The sequence below is a fragment of the Chiloscyllium plagiosum genome, unplaced genomic scaffold (assembly GCF_037043375.1).
Source record: "Chiloscyllium plagiosum isolate Xiang-an unplaced genomic scaffold, Cpla_swu_hap1 HiC_scaffold_13, whole genome shotgun sequence".
NCBI classification, from domain to species: Eukaryota; Metazoa; Chordata; class Chondrichthyes; order Orectolobiformes; family Hemiscylliidae; genus Chiloscyllium; species Chiloscyllium plagiosum.
The window spans coordinates 41,510,729-41,530,503 of record NW_028270151.1 but is presented as its reverse complement, the minus strand read 5'-3'; the positions used below and the strand labels follow the sequence as shown (position 1 = coordinate 41,530,503).

Here is a 19,775-nt window from a genome sequence, read left to right as displayed (position 1 = left end):
GTGGAGGAACAGCGGGATTTTGGGGTCCATGTACATAGATCACTCAAAGTTGCCACCCAAGTTGATACAGTTGTTAAGAAGGTGTATGGTGTTCTGGCTTTCATTAACAGGGGAATTGAGTTTGAGAGCCGCTATGTTTTGCTGCAGCTCGAAAAAACCCTGGTTAGATCACACTTGGAATATTGTGTCCAGTTCTGATCACCTCATTATGGGAAGGATGTAGATGCTTTAGAGAGGATGCAGAGGAAAGTTACCAGGATGCTGCCTGGATTGGAGGGCTTGTCTTATAAGACCATAAGACATAGGAGTGGAAGTAAGGCCATTCGGCCCATCGAGTCCACTCCGCCATTCAATCATGGCTGATGGGCATTTCAACTCCACTTACCCGCATTCTCCCCGTAGCCCTTAATTCCTTGTGACATCAAGAATTTATCAATCTCTGCCTTGAAGACATTTAGCGTCCCGGCCTCTACTGCACTCCATGGCAATGAATTCCACAGGCCCACCACTCTCTGGCTGAAGAAATGTCTCCGCATTTCTGTTCTGAATTTACCCCCTCTAATTCTAAGGCTGTGTCCACGGGTCCTAGTCTCCTCGCCTAACGGAAACAATTTCCTAGCATCCACCCTTTCCAAGCCATGTATTATCTTGTAAGTTTCTATTAGATCTCCCCTTAATCCAATGAATACAATCCCAGGATCCTCAGCCGTTCCTCGTATGTTAGACCTACCATTCCAGGGATCATCCGTGTGAATCTCCGCTGGACACGCTCCAGTGCCTGTATGTCCTTCCTGAGGTGTGGGGACCAAAACTGGACACAGTACTCCAAATGGGGCCTAACCAGAGCTTTATAAAGTCTCAGTAGCACAACGGTGCTTTTATATTCCAACCCTCTTGAGATAAATGATAACACTGCATTCACTTTCTTAATCACGGACTCAACCTGCATGTTTACCTTTAGAGAATCCTCGACTAGCACTCCCAAATTCCTTTGTACTTTGGCTTTATGAATTTTCTCACCGTTTAGAAAGTAGTCCATGCTTGTATTCTTTTTTCCAAAGTGCAAGACCTCGCATTTGCTCACATTGAATTCCATCAGCCATTTCCTGGACCACTCTCCCAAAAGAGAAGTTGAGTGAGCTAGGGTTTTTCACATTAGAGAGAAGAAGGAAGAGAGGTGTCTTGATAGAGGTATACAAGGTAATGACAGGCATAGATAGGGTAGATAGCCAGAGACTTTTCCCCTGGGCATAAATGGCTGTCACGAGATGTTATAATTTTAAGGTGATTGGAGGAAGGTGTAGGGGAGATATCAGAGGTAGTTTCTTTACCGTAAGAGTGGTGGGTGTGTTGAATGCAGTGCCAACGGTGCTAGTAGAGTAAGAGACATTAGGGACATTTAAGTGACTAATGGACAAGCACAGGGGGACAGCAGTAAATTGAGGGGTGTGTAGATTAGGTTGATCTTAGATTGAGACAAATGCTTGGTACAACAACATGGGATGAAGGGCCTGTACTGTGCTGTACTGTTCTATGTTCTATTTCAGACTATGCTTTTTTTGGAATATGGATTTTCTGGATGGATCACAAAGTCATAAAGATATACAGCATGGAAGCATACCTTTCAGTCCAACTTGTGCTTGCCAACCAGATATCCTAGAGAAATCTAGTCCCATTTACCAGAACCTGGCCCATGCCCCTTTTAACCCTTCCTATTCATATACCCATCCAGATGCCTTATAAATATTGTAATTGTACCAGCCTCCACCACTTCCTCTGGCAGCTCATTCTATACACATACCACCCTCTGTGTTAAAATGTTTACCCTTTAGGTCCTTTAAAATCTTTCCCCTCTCACCCTAAACCTAGGCCCTCTAGTTTTGGATTCCCCTACCTTGGAAAATGACCTTGTCTATTTATCCTGTCCATGACCCTCATGATTTTATAAACCTCTACAAAGTCACCCCTCAGCCTCCGAAGCTCCAGGGAAAATAGCCCCAGCCTATTCTGCCTTTCCCTATAGCTCAAACCCCACAATCCTGCCAACATTTTTGTAATTCTTTTCTGAACCTTTCATGTTTCAAAACAATCTTCCTATAGGAGGGAGACTACAATTGCACACAGTATTCCAAAAGTGTCCGAAGCAATGTCCTGTATAACTGCAACATGATCTCCCAACTCCTATCTTCAATTCACTGACACAAATAAAGGAAAGCATATCAAATGCCTTCTTCACTATTCTATCCACCTGCGACTCCACTTTTAAGGAACTATGTACCGGCAATCCAATGTCTCTTTGTTCAGCAACACGCTCCAGGACATTACCATTAAGTGTATAAGTCCTGCTCTTATCATTAAAGAATAAAGACTAATTGGTCAGTGTATAAAGCTTAATTCATCATCTGTTTTATATTTTGAACAACTATGAAATTGAAGCGATGTTTACATCTTTCTAGAGTACAATTATTAATGTGGATGAAACCTTACCATGATCAAAATATAAACACTTCAAATAACAAGCTTTAACAAATAATAACCATAATACTTAATGATTCCAAGCTGATCAAGCTTCTATGGAAATGTAATGGGAAGGTGAATGATAAAAAAGGAGAGAATATGAAAATAGACAGGTACCTAACATTAAAAGGAGTTAGCGAGTTTTGAGAAGATTTGTAGCTCAGGTTAAGGTTTTGGATGTAAGTTTGCTCGCTGAGCTGGAAGGTTCGTTTTAGAAGTTTCATCACAATACCAGGTAACATCATCAGTGAGCCTCAGGTGAAGCACTGGTGTTAGTGACCCACTTTCTATTTATGTGTTTAGGATTCCTTGGGTTGGTAATGTCATTTCCTGTGGTGATGTTATTTGCTGTGGTGATATCATTTCCTGTTCTTTTTCTCAGAGGGTGGTAAATGGGGTCCAAGTGACGTGTTTGTTGATAGAGTTCCGGTTAGAATGCCATGCTTCTAGGAATTCTTGTGCATATCTCTATTTGTCCTAGGATGGATGTGTTGTCCTTCCTCATCTGTATGTAAGGATACTAGTGATAGTGGGTCATGTCTTTTTGTGGCTAGTTGATGTACATGTATCCTGGTGGCTAGTTTTCTGCCTGTTTGTCCAATGTAGTGTTTGTTACAGTTCTTGCAAGGTATTTTGTAAATAATGTTCATTTTGCTTGTTGTCTGTATAGGGTCTTTCAAGTTCATTAGCTGCTGTTTTAGTGTGTTGGTGGGTCTGTAGGCTACCATGATGCCAAGAGGTCAGAGTAGTCTGGTAGTCATTTCTGAGATGTCTTTGATGTCGGGGAGAGTGGCTAGGATTTCTGGACACGTTTTGTCTCGGTTTGTTTGGGTTTGTTGCTGAGAAATCAGCAGACTGTGTTCATTGGGTACCCATTCTTTTTGAGTACGCTGCATAGATGATTTTCCTCTGCTCTTTGCAGTTCCTCTGTGCTGCAGTGTGTGGTGGCTTATTGAAATAATGTTCTAATGCAGCTTTGTTTATGGGTGTTGGGATGATTGTTTCTGTAGTTCAGTATTTGGTCCATATGTGTTGTTTTCCTGTGGATGCTGGTTTGAAGTTTCCCATTGGCTGTTCACTTTACTGTGACATCTAAAGATGGCAGTTGGCATTTGATAGGCTATTCGTATTTTAATTTAAAAGGGCACCAGAACCAGCTAGACTTCATCCAAGGATACTGAGGGAAGAGGGAGTGGAAACTATGATGGCACCAGTCATTATTTTTTCAGTTTTCTCTATATTCAAGGTACCAGAAGTTTGGAGAAATGCAGACATTTCCCTTGGTTAAGAAAATGCATGTTTGGATAAGCCGAGCATTACAGGCCAGATAGTTTTCTGACAAAATCAATTGTCATAAGAACAAATGTGGGTTAATTAAGGCATGCCAGCATGGATTTCAAAAGGGAAAATTGTGTTTAACTAACTTGCTGGAGTATTTTTTGAAGAGGCAACATAAAGTGCTGTTGAGGATAATGTTGTTGCTGAGGTGTGCATGGACTTACAAACATTATAACTCATAGAATAGAAAGGACAGTAACAACATGACTGCGTGGTAGGAGACAGAGCAAAATGGTTACTGGTTGTTTTTTGGAAGATTTATAGTAGACTTTCCTAGGGGACAGTATTGGAATTTAGATACAATTTTGAGATTTTTTATGGTACAAACACTGGAAGCAATCGAAACTGTGAATAGGATAAGGTAGAACTTCAAAAGGATATAGGCAGAGAGGTGGAATGGGTGAACAGTTGACAGGTACATTTGACTGTGATATCATTAATTTTGGTCAGAAAAAGATGAATAGGCAATCTAAAATAAAGCTACATTTCTAAAGGAGAATGGCGGAACCTGAGTGCATTTGTGAATTAGTCCTTAAAGGTTGTAGACTAGATTAAAAGCATTTAATGAAACATACAGTATCCCGGGCTTTATTAATAGGCAAATAATGTATACCAGCTCATGTTGAACCTATACCACATGCTAGTTTGGCTTCAGCTAGAGTACTGTGTGTAGTTCTGGGCATCACACTTTATTTAAAGAATTAAAAAAGTGCAGAAAAGATACACAAAAATGATGTGAGGGATGAGGAACTTCAGTTAAGATGATACATTGAAGATGTTAGGACTGGCCTCCCTGGAGAAATAGAAGTATGCAAAGTCAAGAGTCTGCATAGAATAGATAGTGTTATGAAGGTGTAGAGGTGTACTGTAACTTTAAGAGAGTTTAAAAGCAAGCTAGGACTTAGAGAAACACAGAGAATCCAGGACAAGGTAACAATGTAACATTTGGTTGAAAGAACTAGCTAGGAGCTGTGTTGCCTGGATACAAGAAAAAATTCAAATTCAGCCAATCAATTTAAATTATGCCGCAAGATAACAAAGTCCAATCAAGTTTGAATTTGGTATTTTGACAATATTAAAACCGATGAAACGATCCGATGTTTTGGCGTATAAATATCAGACATTTTGAAAGTTACCAAGATCAGCAAAGAGCAGCAAGCCACCAACAAGTACAGACTGCCAGCATAACTACTCTCTAAAAGGTACCTTTATCTATCAAAGACCTGTGAAGCAGAATCCCTAAGAAGCAGAAAAGAAGACAGAAATGTCTACAGAGGAAACTCGGCAAAGCTGACTGCTTTGAAACTGATTATATTTTTTGATAAATCATAATCAGGATTTTCTTATTGGACTAACATTGTAGGGGAGAGGGAAAAGATAGGTTTAAGAGAAAGGAGTTGCAAATAATTGTTAGTTAATATTCTCTGTTGGATTTAAATAATACAGTTGTTAATTTTTACTTTAACTAGAGACTTATTGGACAGTTCTTTGCCTCTCAAATTTTAACAGATTACAACATGGGGTGAATCTTATCTGTGTTACTGGTTTAAATTAGCAGAGGGGTTTTCCCCATGTTATAACAATTAAGGAGAAACTTCCTACGTGTGAAAGAATGGAATATTAGAGCAATTGGCAAAATAAGTCGTAGCAATATGATAAAAAAGCTTTCTCAAGCAGCATGTGCTTAAGGTCTGGAATGCACTGCATCAAAGTGTGATGAACGTAGGTTCAAGTGAGACACTCAAAACAGTAATAGATTATAATCAAAAAGTAACAAGGAGCACAGTTACAGGCAAAATGGTAGTAAAAGATTTGTAAAAGTTCATTTTGGAAGCCAGTGCAGACATGATAAGTCAAAATTCCTGTGCTTCAAAATTCCATGATTCTGCAATTCAGAAAAGGATCATTTGTAATTTCTAAATTTTACCATTAAAGGGAGTAAATTTCAGGAGTAAATTTCCAACTTATCTGTATATCAACAAACCAGTAAAAAACAGTTAACACTGCTTTAGTTAGGGAAAATATGTGACCAAATCCCTTAATTTCTATTAGGTAGTGACTATACCAGCTGGCTGGGGTAAAGAGCATAATATGTGCAGTTAGACGATCTTGAAAAGTCAAATTCTTTAGCTTTCAGATACAGACACTTACCAGCAGGTGGTGATAGACCCAACTCCACAACTGCTAAACAAAATCTCATCCTTTTTAATGGCACTTAAAAAATCAGGAGAATTAAACAGGACAGACTTTCAAAACATGAAGTCAGATGGATCCAACGCACCATGCTTCAATGGATTAACAAAATTTACACAAACCTGGTGCCCCCCCCCCTCAGACCCATAGTCTCCCCAACATACAGACTAGCCAAAGGACTCCACCAAAAACTAAAACATCTAATTGAAGATTCACGCCAGTCCATTCATTCATCCAAGAATTCCTGAACACCAATAAAGACACCAAAATAGAAGAGGATGAAGTGATGGTTTCCTCTGATGTTATAGCCCCTTTCACATCAATTAACATTGACCTGGCCAAAGAAACATTGGCAACACTACGAGGAAAACCAGGACCACAAACACCAGACAGCACCAGCTTCATCAGCAAAGACCTGTGTCTCACCACCCAGTTCACATTCAATGACAAAACCTGCAAACAAGTCAACGGAACACCTATGGGATCACCAAGAGCAGAAGCAATAACTCAGAGACTTGCACAAACTTCCCTCCTATCTATCTAATCCAAACTTTGGGTCCACTATGTAGAGGAAACATACAACACCATCAACAATATCCTGACAGGCATAAAAGAGGAAGAGAATTACAACAGACACTCATTCCTAGACATGACTGTTGAACTTACAGTTAACGGAGAGCTTCAAACCAGCATCGACAGAAAGACAACAAACACAGACCAAATACTTAACTTCAGAAGCAATCATCCATACACCCACAGAGAGAGCTGCATCAATACATTATTTCAATGAGCTACATCACACTGCAGCACCCAAGAACTACAAACAGCAGAAGAGAAATACCTATACAATGTTTTCAAGAAAAACAGGTACCCAATGAACACAATCCGCTGATTCCTCAGAAACAAACCCAAACAAGCAGACACAACGCAACCAAAAACTATTGGCACATTACCTTACATCAAAGACTGATCAGAAATGACTTCCAGACTACTCAGTCCCATTGGCATCATGGTAGTCCAAAAACTTACCAACACACATAAACAGTGACAAACTAGCAGGAAACTTGCCACCAGGATACATGAACACCAACTGGCCACCAAAAGACATGACCCACTATCACTAGTTTCTATATATACAGATAAATAAGGACCCTACTTTGATTGGGACAGCACACACATCCTAGGACAGGTAAAACAAAGACACGCACGAGAAGTCTTGGAAGCATGGCATTCTAACCAGAACTCCATCAATAAAGACATCGATTTAGATCCTATCTATCTCCCCTTGAAAAAAAAACCAGGAATGACATCACCTATCTTAAGAAACCAAGACCAATAAATAGAGAGGTGGGACATACCACCAGCGCTTCACCGGAGATGCTCACTGACGATGTTACCTAGTATAGTGATAAAACATCTGAAAACAAACTTTCAAGCTCAACGAGCTAACGTACACACTTACCACCAACCTGAGCTACAAATCTTCTCAAAAATCGGTAGCAGTTACACTTCCAATAAGAAATTTGGAGAAATTACCTATAAGCAGTGAAAATTCAGGGAAATGTCAAGTGCGGACAGATACTGATTGAGAAATCTCATCTTCCTCATATACATCAATAAAACTTATCAAATGGGAAACAAGCAATACCCTTTTAGATCTGTTGTCAGGTATTTACTTCAACTTAAGTGAAGAACCTTCCTTTAGAACTTGCTGCGAGCGATGGGTTTCAGTTAATGAAAATTTGGCCTCAGGAAAGAATAACTAGGTTACACATCTGAAAATGGCAAGAATTAATTGAATAGTCTATATTATGAAGCAATAAAAACACATGCACAATGCCAGTATGAATTGTAGAAGAAAAGATTTTACTGAGAATCAGTAAAATGATATATTGATCTATATTTACTTACCCATTTGGTTTTGTGTGGATAAGTAATAAGCATTTAGTGTTTGAGGAGGAAGCAGCCATCTGTAAGCAAACATATTTTTGAGTTACAAATTTTATCACAGTTCAGGTCAAAATTACTTCAGTAGCATTATAGTTACTTACAAAGAGTACAACACAGTATTTGACTATTTTCAAATGTGCAGTTCATAAACCTGTGTAAAACATCTAGTTTACATTCAGTGATCCTCTATGTTAACATAGCTAACGTTGGCAGGATTCATATATCAGTATCCAAGGCATGAATCTAGACCGCCAACTCAATACAAATATTGTGACTTTTATTGCATTTGGTTTGTTGCGGAAAGTAAAAGAGAAAAATTCTCACGCAGTCTTGTCCACTTGTTGCCGTATTTTTTTCACTGACAGCTTTATATTGTACATAATGCTGTTAAGCACATTTTTAAAATAAGTCTTCTCATTCACTTCGAACTAAAAGAAAGACGAAATTTTAAGCGTTAGAGCTGTGTAAAGGCTGGAATGCAATATTTTACTTTCATTGAGCCACTTTTTAACAAGACTGTAATTAGGAGCAGCTGGAGGTCATTTAGCTTATCAGACCTGTTCTTCTCTTTAATAAGATCATGGTTGATCTTATTATGGTCATAACGGCAGTTTCTTGCTGAATCCCCTTAAACCTTGATTCCTTATGGATCAAAAATAAGTCTAACCCAGCCTTGAAAAATAAGTCTAACCCAGCCTTCACTGGCCCATGATGTTCTGAGAGAGGAAAGTCCTCCTTGTCTCCACCTTAAGGGGGCAGCACAGTGGCTAGCACTGGTGCCTCACAGCGCCAGGGACCGAGGTTCGATTCCACACTCAGGCGACTGTGCAAACTCCACACAGACAATTTCCCTGTGTCTACATGGGTTTCCTCTGTGTGCTCTGGTTTGTTCCCACTGTGTAAAGATGTGCAAGTTAGGTGGATTGGCCATGCTAAATTACCCTGTACTGACAGGGATGTATAGATTAGGTGCCTTAGCCATAGGAAATGCAGCATTATAGGGATAGGATATGGGCATGGATGTAGGTGGGATGTCCTTCAAAGGGTTAGTGTGGACTCATTGGGCCCAATGGCCTGTTTCCACACAGCAGGGATTTGATTCTATTCTTAAAGAGAAAAAAAAAACACTTTATTTTTAAACTGTCCCCTGAGTTATGATCTCTTCAACAAGGGAAACATCTTTTGAGCACCTATCTGTCAGAATCCTGAACATTTCAATAAGATTATCCCTCATTCTTCTGAACTCCAATGAGTTTAATTGCAACCTGCTCAATCTGTTTTAATAAGCCAATGCCTTCATCTCAGAAATCAGCCTAATGAAACTTTTTCTGAATTGCTTCTGAGGAAAGTGTATTCATTCTTTAGGTAGGAAACCAAACTTGCACACAGTACGTAAGATATGATCTCACCAATTCCCTGTGCAACTGCAACTAACCTTGCCTCCTTTATACTCATCCACCTTGCAAACAGGCCAATATTGCACTTGTCTCTTAATGCCTTGCTGTAACTGCACGTTAACTTTTCATGATTCATGTCAAGAGCATACAGATTATTTTGTACCCCGCAATGACCTTGCGGACTTTGGGACAGCTTCATTTTCTTCCAAGACCAGATCTGGAGGCTAATTGCAGGCTGATTCTTAATCAAGAGGCTTCCAACACTCATAATGACATGGGGGAAGAGCACTACATTTAAATGGATAGCGGAGGTTGGTTATGAACAAGGTCAGTACCTGGGAATTGGTTCCAATAAGTCTGGAAGAGACTTAAATGTTCAAGTAAATGGTAATTGTTGAACTTTAATTGTTTCTTCCTGAAGCCTCAATCAGAGCAGAACCAAAACTGTGAAGATAGTTTTTGGCTGCTACTAAGACATTGTGAAGATTTGAAAACTCCCTATCTAATCTACTACACGTGCTTCCAGGAGCCCAATGAGTAGAAAGTTGAGATAGGTCTATTGCTGCCTTCACCTGGGTGAGCTGAGAAGGTGATCTTAATGGGCAGTTTCAGAAAAGCAACCAATGAGTTCACATTTATGATTGTGAAACAATGCATCATAAAAGGCATTTAAGTTATCTGCCCAGTTTTTTTATTTTCTTTTATTTATCCCTTAATTGTGTTTGTTTGTCCATCTGTCTTTTGTGTAAATGGGGGCTGAAAATATAGACATTAATCAGCTTAAGTGGTTTATCTTTCCTCTGTTAAAATTATTATGTGTTTAATAATAGTTAGATATCTTGTTTGAGATACAAAATTAGTGTCTGAAATTAATTATTCACAATATTTGTTGAGTTGTGAATACGAAAGTAGAGAGATTGAGAGGCTGATTTGTTTGGCTATCTGTCTCCCTGTCTTAACATAATTTCCTTCCTGATTGATTACGTTTGAAATAAACTTTTAATTTCCGAACTACAAATTCAAACAAATACTCTAGTTTAGAAGCAAACAAAAAGAAATACCTAGCAGTCAATCATTTTCCTTTGACATCATCATTTGATATATTTTGTCTTTATTTAGAAAGGGGCCCATCTTTCTGAACCACTCCTCACTCTTTACAGCTGTTACGCCCATTGTGACCTGGTATTCCTATGTGAACCCATTACACCATGTGACCCTATTGTCCCTGCTGTGACCCCATCACTGCTCCCACTGTGACCTCATTACTCATACTGTGATCCTGTCACTTCCACCGTGACCCCATTGTTGCCTCCAATGTGTCCACATTCAACACTCTGTGACCCCATTGCTCCTGCTGGGATCTCCCACCATTGCTCCCAATGTGACCCCAGTATCCCACCATAACCTCCTTGGATTTTGCACTGTGACCTAAGATCACTGCTGCTACTGCTGTGACCCAATTGGTTCTACTGTGATTCCCCACCCCATTGCTCCTACTCTGAACACCTCCATTGCTCCCACTGTAATCTCTCCCATTGTTCGCACTATATGCTTCCTGTTACTTCTGCTGTGACCCCATTGCTCAACTGTGACCACAAAGCTGCTCTTACTGTAATCCCACAGCATCTCACTGTGACTCTACTATTACTTCTCCTGACGCCTCACCATGACTGCACCGCTGCTTATATAGTTGTGACCTCAGTACTGGATTGATAGGTTTGACCCAAGCATGATTCCTGAACTACAGCAATGTGTCTGTCTCTAAACTACCTTCTGAAATGGTCTAGCAAGCCAATCAGTTGCATGAAAACCATTCAAACATCTCAAATGAATAAAACCAACCAGGTGGACCAGCCAGCATTAGCCTAGTTACCAGAACCAACTTGACTGTTTTGATATGGAAAGGAAGTTTCCTTTTATGGGAAATTCAAGAACTATAGGTCATGATTTAAAAATAAGGGGTGCCCAGTTAAAACAGAGATGAGGAAGCATTCTTTCTTTCAGAGGGTTGTGAATCTTTGAAATTCCCTTCCTCAAAAGGCAATGGATGCAGAATGTTTAAATATTTCTATGGCAGAGGTAGGTACTAAGGGGATGAAACATTATTGAGGAGAGGCAGGAACGTAGAATTAACATTTAAATCCAATCAACCATGTTCTTATTGAGTGGTGGTGCAGGTGAAGGGCCTGACAGGCCTATTCTTATTCCTTGTTTCTATGCTTGTATGACAGATGAAACCCATTCATGCTGTACCTCACCTATCACTCCATGTTTAATCTATCTACTGCCCACCTTGGTACCCCATGTGGAGCTGCCTTCCTGGACAAGATCTACCAGTTGACATCCTTTTGATGAAGTCAAGAATTACATGACATCAGGTTATAGTCAAACAGGTTTGTTTGAAATCACAAGCTTTTGAAGCGCTACATATCGTGGCTACCTTTTGTTGAAGGAATGGATGGATCACACTGCAATTGCAGCTGATAAATTGGATTCCTGTTCAATTATTAGTCTTGTCAGGGTTAATTATAAAATGATATTCAACATCAGACTTGTGTCTGATGTTGTGTACTTCTCGGTTTACCAGCTTGGGCTTGTTGAACAAGGTCAGCAGATTGTCAAAGGGACATGTTTGATATGGTCCGTCAGTCATTGGATCCTACAGCCTATTTGGCATTGCGCCAGTGCTGAACCTTGTATTATGTTACTCATGTGGTAGGCAGACTGTTTGTTTGTTTGTTTATTGCTATGTTTACCACTATGTTTACTGCAGTATAGCTACGTGAATTTTCCCTCCCTGAATTTCTCATTCCTCCACCAGAGGTATCTCCATAACCACATGACATTCCAATGCCATTTCTACTGAAGTCTCGACCAAAGCCATCAACTCCTCCACTGCCAGGATGAGACATCATGTTATGTGACAGCAAATAATTATGTATAAAGAAAGTTCCACATTGCTACTTTGCAGGTAACATGACAATTTTTTTTTCCACTGAGGATACTACTCTCAAGCCAAAAAGATTCTGCTTGCCACAAAAATGAGTAACTTATGAGTTTCACACCCAGTGTAAATGCCATATGTGCAGGCTACACGTCCAAATCACCTCTCAAGCCATATCAGGCAGTATGCCCCTTTGACTCTGAACAGTCAACCTGCTGCAATCAACTCATGTTTCTGAAACTCTAAAACAGTGTACACAACGTTAGATGTGATTTTGCTGTGGACAGTATTTACTGAATCCTGACTGCTAAGAATTGCACTGGAAACCAATTTAAGATTATCATTAGGGTCATAATATAATTAGCATCTAACATGCATGAATCACAAGATCCTGATTTTTGTAGTTAAAAAGAATATGTTCCTACTAAACCCTTATCTTAGCAAGAGGTGCGATGGAAACAACCAATCTTTGCCTCATTTTCAAGGTAGTGCCCTGACCAAAGCAACTTGATTGAATTTAGTCAGTTGACTGTTCTAACTGCCCAGCCATAGTCTAATCAACATCTGCCTTTAATGTTCTAAATTGTTGTTTTAAGTTGGTTTTCTTCTGTTTCAGTCCTGATGGTTGCAAGACAACCATATTTCTCTTTACTAAGTAAGTTCTATACTGCAATAAAATCATTCCTAATAGTCATTTGCTAGTATAGAACTTGCTGAAAAATACATTTTGTAGAAGCTTTTTGTCTTGTCCTGATTTTAGAGGAAATTATAGTTTTCTGCTATATAATGCTGAGTGTGCTGTAGTGGGTAATTAAACGCTAGTTGTGTCATTCCCATCGAGAATGCACCATTTAGATTGTTAACTGCCAAACTCTGTTTAAATTTGACCCAGGCAGGTTGATTGGTCAAAGCATTATCCTGAGGATGAACAAGAGAGCGGTGGTTGCTTTTCAGTTCAAAAGAACAAGGCACTGTACTTTAACATGTAGCTTCCACTACATGCAAATATGCCACAGTGAAACCAAAAGAGAAAATGCTGGAAAATCTCTGCAGGTCTGGCAGCATCTGTAAGGGGAAAAAAGAGCTGACGTTTCGAGTCTAACTGACCCTTCGTCAAAGATTTTCCAGCATTTTATCTTTTGGTTTCAGATTCCAGCATCCAGTAATTTGCTTTTGCCACAGTGAAAGCCTGACTAACATTCTTAAATTGTTTGTCCATGTAACTGTTACGTGCAATTTAATAGGAAGATTTAAATTGATATTTTAAGGTATCGATATGAATGGAAATTGATTTCCAGATTTAATAGCAATTCCATATTTTAAGCTTTAAAGCTTAAATCCATGTACCTCTTGGTAATTTCTGTTGCCAGTTTTCCTAAAGACTTGCATCCAGACCTGTTTGTTCCTATTCTGGGTCCTTGATAAGTATGTACCTGTCAGGCAGGGAGGAAGTGGTTGAGCGAGGGAGCCGTAATTTACTAAAGAAGTTGAATCTCTTGTCAAGAAAAAGAAGAATTCACATGTTAGGAAGAGATGTGAAGGCTCAGTTCGGGCGCTTAAGAGTTATAAGTTAACCAAGAAAGACCTAAAAAGAGAGAGCCAAGACAAACCAGGAGGGGCCATGTGGTGTCATTGGCAGGAAGGATCAAGGAAAACCCTAAAGCTTTCTATAGGTATACCAGGAATAAAAGAATGACTAAAGAAAGATTAGGACCAATCAAGGATAGTAGTGGGAAGTTGTGCGTCGAGTCCGGGAAGACATGGAAAAGCGCTAAATGAATATTTTCTGTCAGTATTCACACTGGAAAAAGACAATGCTGTCAAGGAGAATACTGGGATACAGGCTACCAGATGGGATTGAGGTTCACAAGGAAGAGGTGTTAGTAATTTTGGAAAGTATGAAAATAGATAAGACCTCTGGGCCAGATGGGATTTACCCTAAGATTCTCTGGGAAGCCAGGGAGGAGATTGCAGAGCCTTTGGCTTTGATCTTTATGTCGTCATTGTCTACAGGAATAGTGCCAGAAGACTGGAGGATAGCAAATGTTGTCCCCTTGTTCAAGAAGGGAAGTAGACACAACCCTGATAATTATAGACCAGTGAGCCTTACTTAGGTTGTGGGTAAAGTGTTGAAAAGGTTATACAAGGTAGAATTTATAATCATCTGCAAAGAAATAATTTGATAGAAATAGTCAACATAATTTTGTGAAGGTCGAGCCTCAAAACCTTATTGAGGTCTTTGAAATGGTGACCAAACAGGTAGATGAGGGTAAAGTGGTTGATGTGGTGTATATGGATCTCAATAAGGCATTTGATAAAGTTCCCCATGGTAGGCTATTGCACAAAATACAGAGGCATGGGATTGAGGGTGATTTAGTGGTTTGGACCAGAAATTAGCTAGCTGAAAGAAGACAGAGGGTGGTCGTTGATGGGAAATGTTCATCCTGGAGTTCAGTTACGAGTGGTATGTTGCAAGGATCTGTTTTAGATCCACTGCTGTTTGTCATTTTTATAATGACCTAGGTGAGGCCGTAGAAGGATGGGTTAGTAAATTTGCAGATGACAGTCAAGTTGGATAGTGATGAAGGATGTTGCAGGTTACAGAAGGACATAGATAAGCTGCAGAACTGGGCTGAGAGGTGGCAAATGGAGGTTAATGTGGAAAATTGGAAGGAGCAACAGGAATAAAGAATATTGCGGTAATGGTAAGATTCTTGGTGGTGTCGATGAGCAAAGAGATCTCAGTGTCCTTGTACATGATCCCTACAAGTTAGCACGCAGGGTGATAAGGGTGTTAAAGAGGCATACGGTGTGTTAACTTTTATTAGTAGAGGGATCGAGTTTTGGAGCCATGAGGTCATCTTGTAGCTGTACAAAACTTTGGTGCGTCCGCACTTGGAGTATTGTGTACAGTTCTGGTCCCTGCATTACAGGAAGGGTGTGGGAGCTTTGGAAATGGTTCAGAGGAGATTTACTAGGATGTTGCCTGATATGGAGGGAAGGTATTATGAGGAAAGGCTGTTTTTATTAGAAGAAGGTTGAGAGATAACTTAATTGAAACATCTAAGATAGTCAGAGGGTTATATAGGGTGGATAGTGAGAGTCTTTTTGTTTGGATGGTGATGGCTAGCATGAGGGGATATAGCTTTAAATTGAGGGGTGATAGATACAGGACAGATGTCAGAGGTAGTTTTTTTACTCAGTCGTAAGGGCCTGGAATGTCCTGCCTGCAAGAGTAGTAGACTTACCATCTTTAAGGGCATTTAAATGGTCATTGGATAAACATATGGATGAATATGTAATAGTGTAGGTTAGACTGGCTTCAGAATGGTTCCACAGGTTGGTGCAACTTGAGGGCGAAATGGCCTGTACTGTGCTGTAATGTTCTATGTTTTAAACAAGGCAAGTCACTGACAAGTAGAATGTGACAAACCCCATCTTTTGAATGTCAAAATTTAAGCTACGACAGTTAAAGTGGTCCTTGACAAACAGATTCAGGACAAGTCAAGACTCTGCAACCACCCTTCACCACTGCAGCCTCCTACGAACCCTTTGTACACTTGTGAAAAGAGACAATCAACGCCTCACATTTATGAGGATTGTCACCCTACAGATTAAGTCATGGACTATTTTCCTTAAACTCAGAAAATAAGGAGATCACTTGACTTGGGGATTTGTATTTGCTGAATAAATACTTGTTTGATTAGATTCCCTACAGTGTGGAAACAAGCCCTTCTGCCCAACAAGTCCATACCAACCCTCCAAAGAGTGACCCACCCAGACCTAGCACTATGGGTAATTTTAGTGTAGCCAATTCACCTAACCTGCACATCTTTGGATTGTGGGAGGAAACCCATGCAGGCACGGGGGGAATGTGCAAGCTCCACACAGACAGTCGCCTGAGGCTAGAATCGAACCTGGGTCCCTGGCGCTTTGAGGTAGCATGCTAAACATTGAGCCACCATACCACCCATAGCCACAAACTTGCCTTCTCTGAGGATGCGTATTGGTCTTTTTTGGTTAATCCATTTCTGTACACTTAATAATTCTATACTAATTATAGATTCCAGAAATTTGCTCTAACCTGATGTTATCAGAGGGTTAATACGTGTTAGATGCAGACTAATGTACATTATCATAGCAACTTGATTTTGCAGTTGTTGATTTATTTTATTGACTTTATTTTGCAGGGTTGGGAAAGGACTTTATCCATTCCTCAATAGTTTCTATAAGTGTTAGCATTCCCACTCTCCCTGTAATGATTTTTTGGAGTTACATTGGGCTCCCATAGTGAACAAAGTCCACATTTTATGATATAATTATTGCACATTTTTGTTTCTTAGGAGAACATACTCTAGTCTTTTCTATCCAAATCAGGCAAAGTTATGTTATAACTGCCCATCTTTCAAGCATCTTAACATCAAACACTGTTACCTAGTTTTGAGAAGATGTGTAGCTCAGGTTGAGGTTTTGGATGTACGTTTGCTCACTGAGCTGGAAAGTTCATTTTCAGATGTTTCATCAACATGTTAGATAACATCATCAGTGAACCTCCGCTGAAGCTTCATTGGAGGCTCACTGATGATGTTACCTACCATGGTGAAGAAATGTCTGAAAATGAACCTTCCAGCTCAGTGAGCAAATTTACATCCAGATCAAACACAGTATACAAATTAATGTAGTCTGACAATCTGATATTTTCAATTAAACCAACTCAACGACATCAGGGTACTAATAATAGTCATTTTTCTTGGAAATACTTACACCATATTCATTATCAACGGCATTCGTTATTAATAAAAAGTCTGGATATCCAATCATGACCATCATATACTGAAGCTGCAAACAATAAAAGGACATTAGATGATAATATTCAGAGACATTTCAGCTTTCATATATCATGCAAGGAAATAATTCCCAGAAGTGCTGCTGTAAAAATCACAATTTGATTTTAAGAGCCTTCCATGAACTGCTATCTTATTAATCATGTGGGCAAAAACTTAAAATAGCACTTACTGTGCAGAATAATAGGCTTGGAAACATAATCTAAGGTATAAACACTTCATGGAGTTCAAACTGCATTGTTAGTGTTTGAGCACTATTCTTGTCATTGTTAATGCTCTGTTGCTTTGTAATATGAGTCTATTATGCATTATTTCTAAGGTGTGCCACTTACTAAAATGCTATTTTAAGTTCAATCTAATATGTGAATATTGACTTTTCTGTTGTTAGAGGTCAGATCGAATCCATCAAACTCATGCTGTGTTTACAAATAGCATTGAACTTATCTGAGCAATACTGAACCCTTCAGAGGGAGTGCACACATGTAACGAGGGTAATTGCACAATGTAGTTTATTCTATGTGAAGCACTTTTGGACCTCACCAAGAGATATGATAGGGTATTGTATAATGTAAATTCTTTCTTTTTCACATGCAAATAAGTCAAACTGACAATGTACAGTTGTAATCTAATTAGAGAAGGGGATGAGGACTGATGTATTATCATTGATCTTAGACTGCATTTCATGTCAAAGCTAATTACATGAAGAAAAATCCGATATAAAAACCCAATATTATTTAGTGCTGCTTAATGATATTTCAGTAGGATTACTGCAACAGACCTTTGCTCTTGCTGCTTCTTTTGTCTCTTCATCCATCCAATCTAATTCATCTAGTTGACGATCAAATGCGTGCTTAATGTCTTTAACTAGTTGTTGTACCTTTCAGAATAAAAATAACCATAGTTCTATAACTGATAGCTTATTTGCATGGTAATTCAAAAGCATAAAATTATTCTGCTGTCAGAATCTTAATAGATAAAGAAGCTTACTTTTATTTTGCTGGAAGATGAGAAGTATTCTTCAACAAAAAGAGCTCCCAGAGCCATCCCAAATTGTTTGTTGGCTTGGTTTAAGCACATTTTATCCAGATCAATCTGTTTCTCTGTGCCATCTAATTCTTTAGAGAACTCATGAATAGCATCTCTGAATGGCGTGGAAAGATGTTCACTCAGAGCAACTACAATGCGCCAAATCATGTAATTATGCAGTACTCTGAAAATGTAAAAGAATATAATAGTTACAGATCAAAGAATATGTTCTACAAACTATTCATACCTACACTATTAAGTTAGGAATATTCACTCAGACTTATCAATATTTTATTAGAATAGCATTATTAACTATATAGATCGACACACAGTTATAGAGTCATGGAGATGTACATGGAAACAGACCTTTTGGTCCAACTCGTCCATGCTGACCAGATATCCCAACCCAATCTGGTCCCACCTGCCAGCACCCAGTCCATATCCCTCCAGACCTATTCATATACCCATCCAAATGTCTCTTAAATGTTGCAATTGTACCAGTCTCCACTACTTCCTCTGGCAGCTCATTTCATACATGTACCACCCTCTGTGTGAAAAAGTTGCCTCGTAGGTCTCTTTTATATCTTTCCCCTCTCACCCTAAACCTATGCCCTCTAGTTCTGGACTCCCCGACCCCAGGAAAAAATACTTCGCCTATTTTTCCTATCCATGCCCCTCATAATTTTGTCAACCTCGGGAAGGTCACCTCTCAGCCTCCTATGCTCCAGGGAAAACAGCCCCTGCCTGTTCAGCTTCTCCCTGTAGCTCAAATTCTCCAACCCTGGCAACACCTTGTAAATCTTTTCTGAACCCTTTCAAGTTTCACAATATCTTTCTGATAGGAAGGAGATCAGAATTGCATGCAATATTCCAACAGTGGCCTAACCAATGTCCTATATAGCCGCAACATGACCTCCCAACTCCTGTACTCAATACTCTCACCAATAAAGGAAAGCATACCAAATGCCCTCTTCACTATCCTATCTACCTGCAACTCCACTTTCAAGGAGCTACGAACCTGCACTTCAAGGTCTCTTTGTTCAGCAACATTCCCTAGCACCTTACCATTAAGTGTATAAGTCCTGCGAAGATTTGCTTTCCCAAAATGCAGCACCTCACATTTATCTGAATTAAACTTCATCTGCCAGTTGAAACCTTTGGGTATTTAGTTCCAGCTCCACTCTTTAGTGAGAAACAGGGGACTTATTTTGATCCCAATACAACGATTTCCTCAGTTTCATCTTAAAAATGCAAAGTCCAAACTGGCTCAGTGAGTTTATCTGGTAGGTAACTGAGGCATTGGGATGAGGACAACGCAGGTTTGATCATAGGGCCAGAACATTAAGGCCCCATTAAGCCAATGAACAGAGATGGGTGCATGCAGACTTTGTGCTGCCAGCTCTGGGATGGTTGGTTGCAGCGCTCATTGCCCGCTAGCAGTAGGTAGAATATTGAAGTATTTAAAGGCCTAAGGCTTAATGGAGGAGGCCATTCGGGATTTTTCAGTTAGCTGCACATTCCTGGATGTGGTGCTGGTGGTAGTGGGGAGTGGGAAGCTGTACCACT

The 19,775-nt window shown here is 39.6% G+C and overlaps 1 protein-coding gene across 3 annotated transcripts in view; it reads right to left on the bottom strand.

Annotated features, from left to right (window-relative positions):
- ecel1 (endothelin converting enzyme-like 1) overlaps positions 1-19,775 on the bottom strand; it is a 117,153-nt gene that overhangs the window by 30,135 nt on the left and 67,243 nt on the right. For all 3 annotated transcript variants that reach the window (XR_015759021.1, XR_015759020.1, XM_087993241.1), the window contains exons 6-10: positions 18,171-18,393; positions 17,962-18,060; positions 17,104-17,178; positions 8,323-8,426; positions 7,960-8,018 (exon numbers count right to left, since the gene is read on the bottom strand). Coding sequence is in view for 1 of the 3 variants with exons in the window: in XM_087993241.1 (XP_087849367.1) it covers positions 7,960-8,018; positions 8,323-8,426; positions 17,104-17,178; positions 17,962-18,060; positions 18,171-18,393 (560 nt within the window). In the remaining 2 variants the exon portion in view is untranslated. The remainder of the gene's footprint in view (positions 1-7,959; positions 8,019-8,322; positions 8,427-17,103; positions 17,179-17,961; positions 18,061-18,170; positions 18,394-19,775) is intronic.